Genomic DNA, 17,248 nt, shown 5'->3' with positions numbered 1-17,248 from the left:
AATATGCAGAGTCAGGGAGCCTGGATAATCGAAAAGAGCCTGGTAATCGTAAAGTCTAATTTAACGTCGTATGGCAAGACGGGTTTCATGGGGTAAACAGTTCTATATTTGGGGAAACTGAAATAATAATAATAAACCTTATAGCCAAATATGTTTTATCTCAGGATAGAAAAACAATAGTATAAATATAAAAACAATTAAGGAAATTATTTTTTTTAAAAGGCGTGAATACACACATATGAAATGAAAAGTTTTGTGACATGAGGACAGGAGAAACAAAACGAAAAAATTTTTTTGAAAATTTTTAATATATGTGAAATTTGTATTACTGTTTTAATATATATGAAGTAACAGATATGAAAGTGAACTAATACCTTAGTACATACGTATACGTAAAATCCCACCTGTTAAATGTTTAAATAAAATATTTCATGCAGATCCATATTAAGGATAGTAGCGTAAGGAACATCGGGGTGATTCTAGAAGAACTGAGCACATTCAAAAACGTATTAAACAGCAATGGATGACAGGAAGACATAGTCGAAATAAATTGGGAAGGAAATGACCAGAGTTGTTTGTGTAACCGTCCCGTGTGGGACACGTTGCATTCCTTTGATTTGCCTTGCATTTCGACTCTGGGTCTCGGCCACGTCTGCGCCCCATCCTCACGACAGAAGACCTAGAAAGCCAATCATGTGCCTCATAAAAATGTTCTTATTGCACTAATCTCACTGACTGACATCACACACTCAAGTTAAGGACACCAACTGTTTGTGGTCTCAAATGTGCAGCCAACTGATCACCTGACCTATGTCAGGTCGACTGAGGGGTTGGGTCCCAGTGTCTGGAGAGGCGTGGACCACATGAGCCCCCCGACCGGCTACCTGATTATCGGTGCCCTTGCTGCGTGAGTGTGACCGCGGGAGTCAAGAGCTCGCTGTGCCGGCCCCTCCCTGACAGCGAACCCTGTAGCAACAGCCCGGGGAGAAAGGCAGAGGCCGCTCAGGTGACCCGGGGCCGGACCTCTGCTGGGCACTATGTCCTGCCACACGCATCTGCACACTCCAGGGCTCACGCCGCTGGCCTGAGTCCTGTGGACACACTATTTGTGACCCGTGAGTCCCATGGAAATGCCAGCTTCACCCGTGACAGAAAAATCCACTGATTGCCACAGCGTGCATGCGGAAGGTGACTAAGGAGAATGACAACTATGGCGATGACGACAGCTCTCGGTGTGCACAGAATGTGTGAGGCGGCCTTGTGAGACTCACTCCTAACAAACTCATGAAGGAGAGGCTATTAAAATCTCCTTTGCACTGGCGAGGGCCCGGGGGCAGAGGAAATAAACCGTTTGCCCCAAGAGATGTAAATAGTTAAGTGTGGGAGCTGGAATTTACGCCCAGATCAGAGCCACACACTTCACATCAGTGTAATTTTTCTAACCCAGTTGGATAGTTAAGAGCGAAATCCGCTTTGGAACGTGGTCTCCACGCAACACACGCCAGACGCACGTTCCGCTCTTAGAAACACGCACGGGCGTGACCGGAGAGCACACGCCACCAACAGCAACAGGCTGGTCCACGAGGGCGAAATGGGGCGGCGTCTCCGGGTCTCCGTTTAAGGCGGGGGGCTGATGGATTAACATGGCAGGAGGAAGGAAAGTTTGGGGGACCAAGCTCCGTGAAGAGAACTGAGAGGCAGGAACCGCTGAGGACGCCCAGGTGGCCGATGATGGAGGAATTCGGGCCACGCCCCCCTCCTAAGCGCTGCCCCGGCCTCTAGAGGGAGGCGGGAGGAGCTGCCAGTCATCGCGTCACAGGACCCAGGTGGGCGGCAGGGGGCGGTCCTCTCATGCCCAGGGCCTGTCTCACCTGCTGGGCAGAGCCCAGGCCAGGATAAAAGGGCCCCGGGGCCAGGGCACCTCCATCCACTCCCTCCCGAGGTGGTGACAGACCCTGTGCTGCTCGTGCACCTGGTAAGTGTCCCCTGGGACCTGGGCAGGGCCTTCCTCCCGCAGAGGGACGCCCAGACCCAGACGGGGCAGGAGTGCGTAGGGGGGTGAGGGGCTGCGGAGCAGATGGTGCAACTGCTTTCATGGGAGCAGAAGAGCGCGTGTCAGGGGGCTGAGGGACGGGCGCCGGGGCCCCGCTGGGACGGGGGCCGGAGGGGTGTGCCATCGCGCCCTGGCGTCGTGAGGCCTCACGGCAGGAGGGTTGGCGCGCTGACCTTAATGCTGACCTAGGCCTTCGTTCCGGAAGGGAGTCCCATCCTTGAAGGCGTAACGGTCCCTGCCGCAAAAGTCGTGGTGTGGATAGTGGGTCTCGGCTGGCGCAGGGGAGTCAGGGCCGACCGACCTGACTGAGGTCCGCAGATTAACGGGTCTGCAGAAGCGAACGTGCTTCATGGGACTATTACGTCCCACGTGGAGGGCATGAGACCGTCTGGGCAACTCCTAGAAGTAATGCTACATCAAGCAGTTCCTGGAGATGAGGGGCTGGAAACGGAGCCGGGTGGGGCCCGGGAGGGCGGGGCGGCCTGTGCGTGCGGCTGACTGTGCTTCTGACTCTCCGCAGCTCCTGACGCCCGCCTGCTCACCCTCCCGCCGAGATGTCCTGCCAGCAGAACCAGCAGCAGTGCCAGCCCCCTCCAAAGTGCGTCCCCCAGTGCGTCCCCAAGTGCCCTCCAAAGTGTCCCCCGAAGTGCCCCCCAAAGTGCCCTCCAGTCTCCTCCTGCTGCAATGTCAGCTCTGGGGGCTGCTGTGACCTCGGCTCTGGGGGCTGCTGTGGCCTCAGCTCCGGGGGTGGCGGCTGCTGCAGCTCCGGGGGTGGTGGTGGCGGCTGCTGCCTGAGCCACCACAGGCCCCGCCGGTTCCACCGCCGCCGCCACCAGAGCTCCGAGTGCTGCAGCCAGCCCTCGGGGGGCTCCGGCTGCTGCGGCGGGGGCAGCGGCCAGTCCTCTGGCGGCTGCTGCTGACGTGGACCCTGCACCAGGAAGAGCTGAATAAGAGGCAACAAGTGACCAAGTCCTTCCCCCTCCGCCCGTTGTGGCTCACACGTGGCAAGATGTCCCAGTGAGGCTTCTCGGCTCTGACCTGTACAGTCCCTCTGCCTGGGACTCGGAAGGGTCACATGTCCCCCAAACCTATGTGCTGGCCTCAAACATTGACTTTACCGTCCGCCCCGGCATCCCCCAGCCACGGCCCCTCTCCACTCACCACGCTGCCTGCAGCCTCAAGCAAATCAATAAAACAAAGCACCTGCTCGCCATCTGTCCCCGACCATTCTTTGCCTGCTTGCGCCCCAATGTTCTTGTCACCACTGTCCATTCTTACGCTGCCCGGAGACCTCGGAGATCAAATGCATGCCGGTCGCGCGGGTGGAGGGAGGAGGGAGGGCACGGTGGCCTGCTCCCTGCCCTGCGGCCCCGGCGCAGGCGCACTCCGCCTGAGCGCCCTCTCGGGCGTCTGGGGAACACCGCTCCCTGGACCTCGGGGCCCAGCCCCGTCCCCGGGGCAGGGCAGGGACACAGGTGCGTGTCCCGTCCCCCTACCCATGTCCTCGTTCCCTTCGGGGTGCTGCCCCGACTCACCCACAGATTTCTTTCTCCTCTAGTAAAAAAAATATATATATGTGTGTTTAGAAAATTACACATGAACCGTCGGCCCATAGACCACAAATGTCAATTAATTCTAACCAGAGATATTTGGAGAGCATGCGGCAAAGAGCATACAACTCTTTAATAAGAAAAGAATCAGGAATTTTTTTTAAAAAATCAGTGCTTTCTCCCTTTTCTTGAGTCCCAAGTCCAACTTTTCAGGTCAAATTTTTTTCAATTATAAATTTCACATGAGATTTAATCATTGCGAGTTTTCTGAGTTATTACACCTTCCTAATCTCAACATAAACTGGACAGGCGGCCAGTACTTTGTATTTATATTTAATCCGTGAAAAACGTCAGGCGTCTGAGGGGCCAGGAAGACTCCTCGGCGATGGGGTGGTTCCCGCCTCGCAGCTGCTGTGCCCGACATGGCCTCTAGGTGTCCCCACATCTTCCGTCACTCGCTCTAGAGTCACAGTCCTGCGAGGGTCGCCAGGGAAGCCACCCCAGGAAGCCGGAAGAGGGGTCAATCTCCTTGCTTTCTGTCAGGACAGGGGACTCAGACACTGCACACATTGCAGGCCCCCCCGCCAGACCGTGGCTGGCGTCGGCCCGAGTAACAGGGGGCCCCCATCCTGTGGGGCTGGGAATGCTCAGACAAGGCATCCGGCAGCCCGCAGGATGTCACGCTCCAGCAAGGTCAGGGGTTCTTGCCCTCGCCGCGGACCGGGTGCGTCCTGAACACACGGGCTGCGCATCCGTGTCCGACCGGAGTCCCGGGGAAGCAGAGGCTGCCGTGTCCCCTCGGGATAACGGAGGGTTTTCCTGTGCGTTTCTTCTAAGCGTCCTATCGCTCGGACCCCTCAGTTAGGTCCTCGACGCATTTGAGTTATCCTCTTCGATGTTATTTTTTTCGATGTTGTTGGTCACTCTTTTCCACGTGGATGTTCTGTTGCCCTGACACCATTTTTTTTGAAACGACCGTTGCTTTCTCAGTGAAGTGCCTTGACACCTTGCCAAAAGCCGGCTGCGCACACCCACGTGGCTTGTTTCTGGTCTCCTGGGGACCTTCCGCTGGGCTTTATGTGCCTTCGCGATCCAGGCTGCTTCTCTTACTTTGAGTTTGTTGATATTTTGGAAACTATTGCTGTGCTTCATCAAATTTGAGGCATTGTCGGCCGTCGTTTAGAAAGCATTCTGCAAGCTGTTTTCTGCAAACGTTGGTGACAGGGATTTTTAAAAACCTAGTAACCATCGTGTTCACCGAAAGGGGACAAGATAAATGCTACGTAGCCCCGTGTTTGAAATTTTACAGCCTCACACAAAAAGAAAGAGAAAAAGAAAACAATCGTGTGTGATAATAAATGATACAGGGAACCCATTACAGACAACCTGGCATTGAGCTCGGTCCTTGGAGGACAGATTGCCCAAAGAGAAGAGGGGGCGGATACTCTCAGAGGAGAAATGAGCACAAGAAAAGAAAAAGACAGTGAGGGGAGAAGGGGAGAGGGAGGGGGGGCAGAGAGAGAGAGAGAGAGAGAGACGAGGTCACAGGCGCCGGGAATGAGAAGAGATGGTGGCTCCCAGGTCTGGGTGTCTGGGGACCAGGATAGGGTGCTAACAACGGTGGGAGCCGCACCATCTAAAATGACCGTCAAACGGTTTGGGCCATTTAAGCCGACTAGTGCCGTTCGCGTTCTAGAAGCGGAGTTCGCCTCCTCCCCGTCTGTCTTGTGTTATCTACTGACGCGTCCGCGTCCTGTCCGGAGTGAAAGCTTCGCAGCACGCAATGCAGCGCTCACTGCTTCTCGTATGCAGGACCCAGTGGGTGTTTAGTAGATAGGAAACCGTAGAATATCATAGACTATCACAGAACACTCGTAGACGCGCGTGAGCCAGGGAGACAGATGGGGAGATTAAATCCGGGGGCCCGGACCTGGAACCGGCGGGAGTTGGCGGTGCCGTCGGGGGACAGGGCAGCTCCGGGGCCCCAGGAAGGCTGACTTGGGAACACGCAGAACCGATCGCCGTCCCTCCTCAGATGCCTCTGAGGAGCAGTCGGGGACATTCTGATGCCTGGGGGCGGGGAGGAGAGGGAGGAAGAGGAGGAGGAGGAGGAGGAGGAGGAGGAGGAGGAGGAGGGCCCATGAGTCAGGCACCCTCTCCAGGGTGCTGTTCTGCTGGGGCGAGGCTCCCCCCTTCTGGGTCACTCACAAGGACTTCGCTGCCCCTCGTTCAACTACATGGCAAAGCCCTCCGTCCCCCTGGGAAACTCCTGAAGCAGGTGAACCCTGATAATCCGGCCCGATCGGCAGACGGGGGGCTCGAACAATACCCTTGCCTGGCGTGGCCTTGTTCTCCACCCCGGTGAGGTATGTATCCCCCACCCCGTACCCCAGCCCTGCGACCTCTGCCCCGTATGTGGCTAGAAGCCTCTTAGGACTGCTCCTAAAACCAGGACGTCCCTGTATTTTTCCATCTTCCTCATTCGCTCAGCTCTTCCCCGAGTCCCCGCCGTATCTCAGGCCGGTGACACGACGTCCCCACCGCCAGGGAGCCGCATGTGTGCCTCTCGGCTCAGCCACGCACACCAGCGGCCACTCGAGGCGGCGTCAGCGGCGAGAGGTGGCACTAAGGTGACCGACCGTTGCCACTCCGAGCTCAGCTGACGCGTGTTCGCGGAGGACGAAGGATCCTGTGGCTGCGTGGGAAGCTGCCCCCGGGTCCCTGGGTAACTGCGTGTAAGGCCAGCGAGGAACGCTTCCTCGCCACACTGCCCTCGGGGTGTTACGTGGCGTGACATCCGCCCGCACAGGTCCCTGTGCTGTGACCGAGGGGTGTTTCACGAAGGCTTCCGGTGAAGACGGGGACTCGGGAAGCCGGGTTCCGCGAAGCAGAAACGCGTGGGATTCCGTGGCCCTCCTCCTTGTCGCCCCCAGACGCAAACTCTGTTCGACAAACCGCAGACCGCTCCGTTCGACAAACATTAACGAGCATCTTCGTTGTGTCAGGGACGGCGTCAGGCCTGAGGAATGCAGGAGCGATGCAGACGAGGTCCCCGTCATCAGGGGCTGTTCAACAGAGAAGACAGGAGAAGTATGTAGGTCGCCTCGACCCCGCGAGAGTTGTCTGCGAAGCTCAGACACCGGAGGACCCAGGGTGGCCGTGAGACTCCGTGCAGGCGGTGACATTGAGCGGGATGATGGGCGGGGGCGGACGAGTGGGGTCTGCCCCAGGCCTGAGTGGTGCTGAACTTGATCCTCCCCCTCCAGCCCCAGACCCGGCTCTACAGCGGGCGTTTCCCTACTCAGCCCCCAGGAATGCCACCTGCACGTGGTCATCCCCACCTCCGCTCCGGAGGCCCCGGCCTGCCGGCCGCCCACTCACCTGGGCATCCCTCGGACCCGCTCACCTCCTGTGCGGAGCTGAGGGCTCCTGCCCCAGGGCTTGTGAAACGTGGGGGTGGCTCATCTGCTCCAGGGCTGCCCTCCAATAATAACAGAGCCCAGGCGACTTATAAAAGGCCTCTTCCTTCCTGGCCCCGCGAGGCCTCCGGACTCCTGCAGCGGTGACTTGTGACACGTCTTCCTCCAGGGTGAGGCTGTGCTGGGGGCGGGGAGGACACCAGGCCGTTTCTTCCTTGGATATTGCTAAGGAACCTCGATCTCCCTTCCTGTCTCTCCCTGGGGAGCAGATAAGCCAGTAGGAGAGGTCTGGGCGGGACAAAGGGAAGGGACTTGCGTCCCCACCCGGGACCTCGAGCGTCCTCGCGTGGGAGGGGGCGCGGCAGCAGCGGGGGAGACGCGCAGGGGCCTAGAGTCCCAGGGCCAAGTCAGACGGAGCGAGGACCGGCGGAGACAGACGCCTGCCTGGTGGAGGGGACCGTTTGAGGAGAGCAGGTTCTTGGCCTGGTGCCTGGGGTTCCCCAGCAGGGTTTGCTCCCCACACGCTTAGCCCTCCACAGCCACCTCCGCCCCCTGTCTGTGGGGGGTCCACGCGGACAGCGGCCCGAGGCCCCCCCGAAACGGCGCTCTTTGTCTTTCCAGCTTGGACCTGCCAGCCCAGGGATGTCACAGCAGAAGCAGCAACCCCGGGAGCCTCTGAAGGCTCCGGAACGCGCCCCTCCGCAGTGCCCGCGCCCCTCGGCTCCCTGCTCTGCCCCTCACTGCACCCCCTGCAGCCCTGGGCCCCAGAGCTCCCAAGCTCCCGGCCCGGCCAGGGCTCGGAGGGCTCCCCGGGAGCCGCGCTGCCTCCGTGGGGGCTCGTTCTTCCGCATCCAGGAGGAGGAGTGCTGAGGGGGCCGAGGGGGCGGGGCCGAGGGGGGCCGCGACCCCCGTCCCACCCCACACACACCCCAGTGCCACACAGCCCCCCCCCCCCCGCCCCGGGCTCTGAGCCCCCCCACGGCGCGTGCACCCAGTCCACGTGGGCGCCCAGGCCCCCCTTCTCTCTCTGGCCCCCAGCACTTTGGAGGTGAGAGGTCAGCTAAGCGGCACTTCTGCTGCTGCCGTCCACCCGCACTCAGCTTCGCAGCTGTGCGGCGACCCTCCGGCCCGGCCTGGACGCGCAGGACCTTGCAGGCCTCGCGGACGCCGCCCCGAGGATGGCGGTGGCCTGAGACCCGCGCCTGAGTTCTCGCCTCCCGCGTGGCCATCGGGCCAGGCCACCCACGATCCAGGCACCCAAGGCTTCAAGGCAGCAGACCTTCGCTGAGCACCTACTGCGTGCTGGGCTCCGTGACCACAGATGCAAGGAGACGTGTGTCTGCTCCAGGGTAGTTGACAGTCTACCCTGGGTGGAAATCTGTGGACCAATAAAGACAATTTCAAGCCGATGGCACACTTTTTCTTCTCCCTTTGTGTCTAAAAGAATTCGATGGGGAAAAAAAGAACTAAAGGTCAAGGACAGCAGGGAGAGGCCCACCCTGAGGAACCGGAACGGGCAGCGAGCGCCCCAGGGGACAGGTGGCAGCCGGGGGGGCTGGGTCACCTAACGCGGGTGCTGCCGGAAGCCTCCGCTCTCCACGGCGGCGTCGCCCGGCTCACGGCGTGTTCAGAGGAGCAGAAGAAAACACGTGGACTGCAGCACGAAGGCGGGGACCGTGGGGGGCTCCCCCGGGGGGCCACCGCCTCTAAGGGACGAACGCCGTACAACTACAGGGTCGCAGGAGGACGGAGCAGAAGGTCCTGATGTCAGGGCTGAGCGCGCAGCCCCGGAAGCCCGAGCGAGCTGCCTGAGGCCCCCGCCACCCCAGTCCCCCACACTCAGGTTTCACGCCTTCCCGGGCGACGCTCCTGCTCCAACCAGAAGCGGGCTCTGCGGCGAGGCGTTGGCAAAAGTGCTGCCTCGCTCTGGAGCCACGTTCGTTGCAGCACGAAGGCCACCGTCTGTCGACACCGGGGACAGGACGGTGGTGAGGCTGTTAGCACGGGCTGTGGCGAGCCAGAGGCAGCGTCAGTCCAGGGGTGCCTAGGCGTGGGGGGGTGACGGAGCCAAGGGCCGCTCTGCTCCCCCTGGGGGGAGGACCCCAGCGCTGACCTCCAGAGGGAAGGATGAAGCTACACAGGAGTCAGAAGTCCCTGTCATTGCAGGTGGCGTTGGGGGAAGACTTAGAAATATCGCCTGGGGTCGCTGCTGCGGGGAAGGGCAGCCCTTCCTGGCGTAGGACTAAAAGGCACCATGCAAGGGTGACATTTGCAAATCCAAGACCCAGCAGGATGCCTTAGCTATTGCCCTGCTCAGTGAGGTCAGCCAAGGGGCCAGCGTGGAGTCCGGGGTGGACAGGATCCTCGCGTGTGTGGCACAGGGGGAAGGGTCGTCACGGCTACCGCAGACGATGAACCGGGAAGTCGCCCCGGCTCCCACGTGATCCAGCAGCCGCAGGCACAGAGACCAGGGTAGAAGCCACCACAGCTCATGATACGATGAGGACGCTGAGGCCGCGGAGGGGCGAGTGGCCCACGGCTGGTCAGCGTCAGGCCCGAGCTCCGGGCACCGCCTGCTCCTTCAACTAAAGGCCTTTTCCTCAGCAGAAGATGCTATGGAAAAGGGGAGCCATATGCCGGTGACAGATGACATGGTGTGTCCCTCAGTCCCCAGGAAGGGGACCCGGAAGCTGGGGGTACCGGGGACGGCACTGTAACTACAGCTTCCACGCCACCGAATGCCAGACACGGCCGGCCTCGTCGTCCATGACACCCCCTCGACCACCACGCACGCATGGCGGGCCTGTGTCTCTACCTCGCACCATACACACTAAGGGGGACCCTCGGCTTGCGGGGCTGCCTTGTGGGAGTGATGGGGACATGTTGTGCAGAGTAGGTCTTGTCCCTTTCTTCGAAACACAAAGCGGCACAGGACCACGGGCCAGGAGCATCCCCTCAAGCCCAGGAGAAGCAGGAGCAGCGCGGGCCCTTCAGACCCAGGTCTGGCCTCCATCGCCCTTGGGAGGGCCGTGAGTCCACTCCAGGGCTCCTGGCTAGCGTCAGACCCACGTGCAGCCCACCCCCAGGGTGCCGGCCCCTCGGAAGACTGCTCAGAAGTCCGGCTGCTTCAGGCGGAGCAAGATCCTGGCCCGCCTTGCTTCTGTGGACGGGGAACCAGCGTGATAAGGATCTGGTGCATGCCGGTGCCTGGCCGGAACCCGCCCTTCTATTAAGGGGCCCGCCCAAGACAGGCAGGAATCGTAGCACGCCCGAATCCTCCGCAGGCAGGCAGGCCGGAGGCAGTGCTTGGGCAGATGACGGCAGAGTCCAGGAATGCATGAGCCTTGCCCAGACAGGCCTCAGCCAACGAAGGACCCTCCGATCCCCCTCCGGCCGGCTCACTAACAAAGTGGTGCCCACGTCCAGCTCGGTCATCATATTCACCCCACCATTCGCCAGAGACGCCAGCTTCCTCAGTGACCAAGTCCACGCGCCTAAGGCCACCTGACCAGAGTCATCCTTCTTGAATGTAAATCTCAACACGTCCCTCTCTTATTTAAATGCTCAGGGATGCCCCAGTTGTCTCTGGGCAAATTTTTTAAGGGGCACGATTCTGTTTTCAAATTAAATTCAGTGTATACCTCCGAAATGTCAAGCAGGTACAGGTATAATTACTCTGCAGCTAGGGACAGCTGGAAGGCCCAGGTTGTTGTCTGCTTGGGCTCCCCTCGTACCCCACCTCCAGGCAGCCCAAACAGCCAAGCACTAAGGACTTATGGCATTGTAAAATGTGACTCAACATTTTCAAGAACTCGCATGTAAATAGGACGACATGAAGGAGAAGAAGAACATCAAGATGTATTTTTAACCTAGTGCCTGTCGAACGCCTTTTGCATTATCACACCCTGATCGCTCCGGGAGTCTCTTATCATTAATCCCATTTTATAGATTAAAAAAAAAAAGACGAGGCTCAGAAAACACGAACGGACCCACAGTGCGAATGCCAACGCTCTGATTCCAGACCCACAGAACGTTCTTCCAGCTTCTATGCCACTGAAGACACGAAGCTGGCGGAATGGCGGAGGCCGGGAGGGAGGCCAGGAGAGAGGCCAAGAGCACCCCGAGGCCGAGCACCTCACTGTCGGGAGGCGGGGCTCGGGCAACCGGTGACGTCTGACCTCCCCTGACAACAAGGCTGGCATGTTCTGGGCCCTTCCTCCCTTTCTGTCCAGCTAGCTGCCCACTCCTTACCCTTCTCTGATATTATGGCCACTCTGTGTCCGGCGAAGACCCAGCCATTTCACGACCCCGTGTCTGCGCAGGGACCCCCGCTTAGAACGGCCCCTCGCCCCGCCCCCGACCAAGTCCCATTTCTGTAAAATGGGACTAACAATAAGACACTCAGAGAGCTGCTTGCTGTGCAGGGACAATGCAAAGAACATGCCCGGTGGATGGGAAAGGTCGAGAATAAACTTTACCCTCTTCCCTTTCCCTCCTGATCATCCCACCTGCGCCGTTCCTTACGCGCAAAGAAATATCTTCCTCCTGGAATTCTCCAAACGCTGCGTAAACAGGCACTCAGTGACAGGGTGGCCGAGCGGCGTTTGGGCCCCGGCCAGGGCCGTGGTTGTGACCTTGTGACAACGCCAGGCTGCCAACGTGCCTTTTTTTTTTTTTTTTTTAAACAGCATCCAGGCTCGGCCGGGGTTGAGGGTTTGTCAGGCAGGAGCGCTGACAAGCCAGAGGGGTGAGAGTTTCTCACCTTGGCGAGGGTGGTTGGAACGGTGGGCTCAGGAGAGCCAGCCGGGCGGCGAGCTGGGAGCAGGGGCCGGGAGAAAGCGGGTTCCGGCGGGTGTGACCACGCGGGTCCGGAGCCGAGCGCGCGGAGCCTGGCTTCGCAGTGCCGGGGAGCTGGGACCGGCGTCGGCTCGGGCTCTGCACAACCCCCAGCGTCTCCCTGGCCCCCCGACTCCCACTTCCCTTGCCGGCGTGTGACGTGCAAGTAGGGGACCGAACCCTTCCCGGCGGGGCCTTCCTATGACACGACACTGTCGGTCCGTCCACGTTTCAGGCGCTGGGGACCTGAATCCGATACGAGCCCTTGCAGGGGCTCCCGGGTGCTTAGGCCCCTGGTTCCAGACCTGTCCCTAGGACCTCCAGAAACTCGTAGCCACGTCCTGGGCTTGGCCAACGCGGGTGGCTTCAGCTTTCCATCTCAGACGTGCTTTGGATCCTTCCAGAACCCCCAGGCTCAACCCCCGAGCTCTGCCAGTGTGAACTCCCTCGTAAACCAGGATCCTATCTTTATGGAAATACTTTCGGGATTTATGGGAAGATCCTCGTGATGGTCCCGTAGCGACCGAGTGTGACGAAATGGCAGAATGACAGAGCCACTGGAATGTGGGAAGTCGTCGTCATAAGCACCTGGCAGGGGACGCAGCTGCCGTCAGCCGGGCTCGCTCCCCCGGGGCGGGTGTCGGATGCATATAAAAGGCCTCGGAGCACACGGGCTCCTTACTGTGCTGGACGCTTCCATCTCGTGCCTGACGTGAGGAGAGCGAGGTGAGTGTCCTCACCGGTCTGGTGGCAGTGAGGGGCTGGCCGGGGCTGCCAGACCTCAACTGACAGGGACGAGGGCCCCCAGGCGGGAGGGGACGGGGACGGGCTGGTCACCTCAGGAAGACCGAGCACATGGGACTCCTCATGTTGGCTCCAAAGCCGCCATCGCAGAAGAGATGAATGTCACTGGAGACGGGTGGAAGGGGATGGGGGAGGCCAGCCACACAGGGCTGACGAGTGGACCAAAGGCAGAGCCCATGACATAAGAGAGAGAGAGAAAAGGCGGGAGACGACGAAGATGGAGGGTGTGAGCCGGACTCGGGCCGGGCGCCAGGTTCCCGCAGCACATGCACCGGGTGCCGTGGAGCCCCCGTAAGTCTTTGGGAATCGTCTGGCACCCAAAGTTGCCGCCTTTGAAGCCAGGAGTCTCGGGAGAACCGGGACAGGCAGGAAGCTGTTACCACCCTCCCGCTAACCCTACTCCCCTGCGGGGAGCCCGCTGCTCTGCCCAGCGGGCCCTCGGGCCACAGCGCCCGCCACGGGCTCCAGGCTCGACCAGCTGCATCTGCGTTCACTAGACTTTCAAAATCATCCGCGTTGCTTTTTTAGAGTAACCGAGCCTTCTCCGAGATGTCCTACCAACAAAACCAGCAGAAGTGCCAGCTCCCTGCCAAGTGCCTCCCCAAATATCCACCCAAGTGGCCCCCTCGGGCCCCGGCTCCTTGCCCCGCTCCCTGTGCCCCTGCCGCCCCCTCCTGCTGTGTCCCCAGCTGCTGCCTCTCTGGCTTTGGAGCCTGCTGCTCCCTGGTGTCTCACCGGTTCCCAGGCGTCTGCCTCGGCCGGCCCCAGCCCGCCCTGTGCTGCGAGCGGGAGCCCTCTGGATGTTCCGCTTATTGCCACGGCCTCGGGAACTGCCACTGACCGGCCACCTCCACCCGCCACCACAGCCGAGGCCCAGCCGCGGGTGGGCGTCTGTCCTCACCTTCAGCCCGCTGCCCCCCTGCTCCGAGCCAAGCCGCCCGGAGGGTGGGTGATGCGCTCTCCAGACCTCCTGACCTCGGCTTTGGTCCTAGATCAAGGAGACGGGAACATGGCAGAAAACTCTGCTTCCCAAAGCCTCGTCAGCGTGCAGAAATAAAGCCTACCTGTTGGGCACCCTGAGCTTCCCGGTGTCTGTTGATTCCCCATCCTCGGCTGGGTGGGGGGTGGGGGGAGGTCCCATTAACCTGGATTCTTCGGGCAGACCCCACGGGGAGCCAGCCAGATGGGACATTCCCAGGGAGGGATACCCCGGGTCTATGCGTGTGGCAGGGCTGTGAAATGGAAAGATCCAGAAGGGAGGAAGATGTGAAGGTTCCCCAAACACCAGCCGTCCCACAGCCGCTGTGGCAGGGGCCCCCAGCTCCGCTGCTTCCCAGCCCCAGAATTTAGCCTCCGGACCCTTCAGATTTGGGGGGACCTCGTGCTCAAGAACGAAATGGCACCGGGATACCTGAAGTTTCCAGACCTCAGCTCAAAAAGCCCTGACGAACGCTCTCCCTGTGACTGTCCAACGAGCCATACTCGGGAGCCAGCACCCACCGGGGCCCGGGGGCCACAAGGCGTCTGTCCTCCTCCATTCGGTGGGACAAAAGCCGTGGCTTGGGGGCAGTTTCTCAAAGTCCTGCCCTTTCCCACCCAACGGTGGGCCGGAGGCGACCGCGGGGCTTCTTGGCCACGGTATCCAGACACACCGGCGCGTGTCGGGCGCGTGGGGGACAAGGGCACGGAGTTTCGGTCAGTAGCCCGGAAACCGCGCACGAGCCACAGCCTGGACCGACGAAGCCGCAGCTACTCGAACGTCCGGCTGGGCAGTGTGTGTCGTGCTCGAAGGCCCCAGGCCGCCCGTCCATCCATCAGTCCATCCGTCCGGCAGGGCGGGGCCTTGCAGCAGGGGGCGCGGGGCGCGGCTGCTCCTGCCCGCGGCCTTGGCCCAGAGCAGCGGGTCACGCGCCGGGGCGGCTGGAGTGCAGCGGCTGTGACCGCCTGCCCCCACGCCGCAGCGGCCCCCGGTCCCGGGGCCGAGCGCCCGGCTCGCGGTCCTCGGCCTCCGACCCACCAGGGCCGTGAGGCGCCTGCGAGAGGAGCCCGCGCGTGCGCATGCGCGTTGGAAACGCCACGCGCTATTCCGTGCGCTTGCGCAGCAGCGCCAAGGCCCAAGCGGCACGTGATCACGCCCTGGGGACCATCCCACGTGATCACGCCCTGGGGACCATCCAGCTGTGCAGATGTCAGAGCAGAAACGATAACGTCTCAGGGTGCGTTGTTAAGGTCTTAGTCATATTTATTGATTTAAGGGGAAATATTCTTTTCCCCCTTAAATTAGGGGACAAGACCGGAGCTTCACACTAGATCCATATCCATATTTGACATATTACATATTGCAGCTCATTGCATTGAACGTGCTCCCGAGTAAGTCCAGGTGTGTCGTGTCACCTGAAGTGAGACACTTTAATAACCGGTTAACAAGTCATTTGCCATACGTAATAATACATTGTTAAAGCTAATTTTTGTACTAAGTGTAAGTTTTCTTATCTAACTTTGCATTTATAAATGCCTATCTTACATAAAGGTAAAACAATGCCTCTTTATATTAGAAATTCTTCACCGATTAAACAGAAGTTTTTAAAAATGACTGCGACAGCTGATGGGCCTAAAGTGAGACATTTTGTAGTGATGGCAGCAGTGATCATGTTGATTACATACAGTATACGAAACATGTGCCCAAAACTTTACTCTCATATACCCTAAGTAGTACATTATAACTATGTTGTTTTTCTCACAAGGATGCAGCTTTTATAGTGACTAAGAATAAGTTAAACCCCTGACACGTTTTATGCAGTGAAATTTTGCAAGATAACTTATGGCAGCCGCTTCTGTAACATACATGGCCTTGAAATAGCTGAATGTTGATTTTAAAAAGTACAGAAAAATTTAAATCTGGCCGTGGAAATACATTTATATTAGATCTAAAGTGGGTTTTCCCATTGTACGCGAGGGAATAACATGCCCCACTAGAGAACGCCTTGTTAAAAATCACGTGCAGTTGACACCGTCCGAAGTAGGTTAGGTGGCGGGCTGATCAGGAAATGCAATTAGGATCGTTTGCTGGTAAAGAAGCTCAGAAAGATTGTAGCGTGACCTCTGCCACGCTCCATGAATTATTCTAAAGGTCAAGGCCGCAAGACACTTGACAATAAAAACTCGACAGGAGTATTGTGCATGGCTGTTGAGAATCTTCCCATCTTGCTCATTTTGCTGCCATCTGTTAGGCGTACAGCTGTGAAGATGACTGACATGCGCTCAGGGGAGGAAAGCAGCTGTGCGCCGTGAGGTCGGGCTTTTAACACGTTCTTAAATGACGCGGCAGAGGGCGGTGTTTACACTGATAGTGCAAAAACAAAGGCAAAAAAACCCTGTAGGATCTGTGATTTGTACAGACACTAAGGCTAATATACGATGATGTAATTATGCTGCATGAAAAGCAAATGGATTTAATAAGATGCTGACATATTGTTAGGTCCGATACATCCACTCGTAAAAGCGGGCTTGCGCCCTCTCTCCCTGTCTCTCTCTGTCTCTCTCTCCCTGTCTCTCTCTGTCTCTCTCTGTCTCTCTATATCTTTTTCTGTTTCTCTCTGTGTCTCTCTGTCTCTGTCTGTCTCTCTCTCTCATACAAACATACACACACACACACACACATGCACACGCACGCATGCACGGTGCCCTGAAGACTTGTGTTTCTCTGACAAATGGACTGCATTATGGCCTGGAAGAGTTGCTCAGTGGAGACAGAGACTGGAATTCGCAGGTGGGTAAAGTTACTGCACGGGGACTTGGGGTCCCATTCTTGGGCTGATGAGTGGGCCACATCTCCCACTGGGGGCGGTTTGGCTGAGCCTAGACCGGACGTTGCCCCTCCGGCGTATTCCCCAGCTCCCTGGAAGTCTTCACGCTGTGTGGCTGCCCCATGGGGCATCCTAAATCCCTGCTCTCGGCGAGGTCCCCGGGGCTGAGAAGGAAGGGGAGAGGGGACAGCCACAAGCACCTCCAGGACGAGGTCTTTCGATCGGAGTTCGGACCTGAGGTGTCTGACGGGGCCTGCGAGAAGGCCGTGATTTCTCGGCCCCCGAAAAGCAGAAGCGTGACCGAGAGGAGGGCAGGCAAGGCTCAACTTAGAGGCGGCAGCTTCGCTTCTGCGGCCCGTTTGGAGCGGGACTCGGGAGACGCCGCACACTGTCCCGCCCAGGGCCTCGGCCGACCCGGCAAGCTGATGCGAGTTCAGAAATGGTTCACGGGCTGCTCAGGATGTTGAGGACTAGAGATGGCCCCGTATTTGCTCCCATTTTGGTGGCAGCTGACCCCATGGTCCCGGGGCACCCTGTGCTTGCCCGGCGGTCATCACGGCCCCCGTCCCCCTGTCCCCCTTTCAGAGCTCTGAGAGTGAACCGCAGCCTCCCGAGCTCATGTGCTTCACGTTTGGGACAGGCCCAGGGGACAGGAGACGCTCAGCACACTTTTGTGCCTTGGGCTTGTGTTTTAGACATTTGACCATGATGGGTGGTGATCTTGGTCCTTCTGCCTGGAAACCCAGAGGCGTCCTGCAGCCCAGCCAGCAGGAGGTGCTG

General features: G+C 59.0%; 1 protein-coding gene across 1 annotated transcript; it reads left to right on the top strand.

Annotated features, from left to right (window-relative positions):
- The first annotated feature begins 2,607 nt into the window (after window positions 1–2,607).
- On the top strand, window positions 2,608–2,973 carry LCE1F (late cornified envelope 1F). Its single transcript, XM_036235183.1, has one exon. It carries the CDS (start codon window positions 2,608–2,610, stop codon window positions 2,971–2,973), a length of 366 nt encoding a protein of 121 aa, XP_036091076.1.
- The last annotated feature ends 14,275 nt before the right edge of the window (window positions 2,974–17,248 follow it).

This window comes from Rousettus aegyptiacus, unplaced genomic scaffold (assembly GCF_014176215.1).
Source record: "Rousettus aegyptiacus isolate mRouAeg1 unplaced genomic scaffold, mRouAeg1.p scaffold_m13_p_17, whole genome shotgun sequence".
In the NCBI taxonomy this organism is placed as follows: Eukaryota; Metazoa; Chordata; class Mammalia; order Chiroptera; family Pteropodidae; genus Rousettus; species Rousettus aegyptiacus.
Note: the sequence above shows the minus strand (reverse complement) of the source record. Positions and strands in the feature narration are given on the sequence as shown.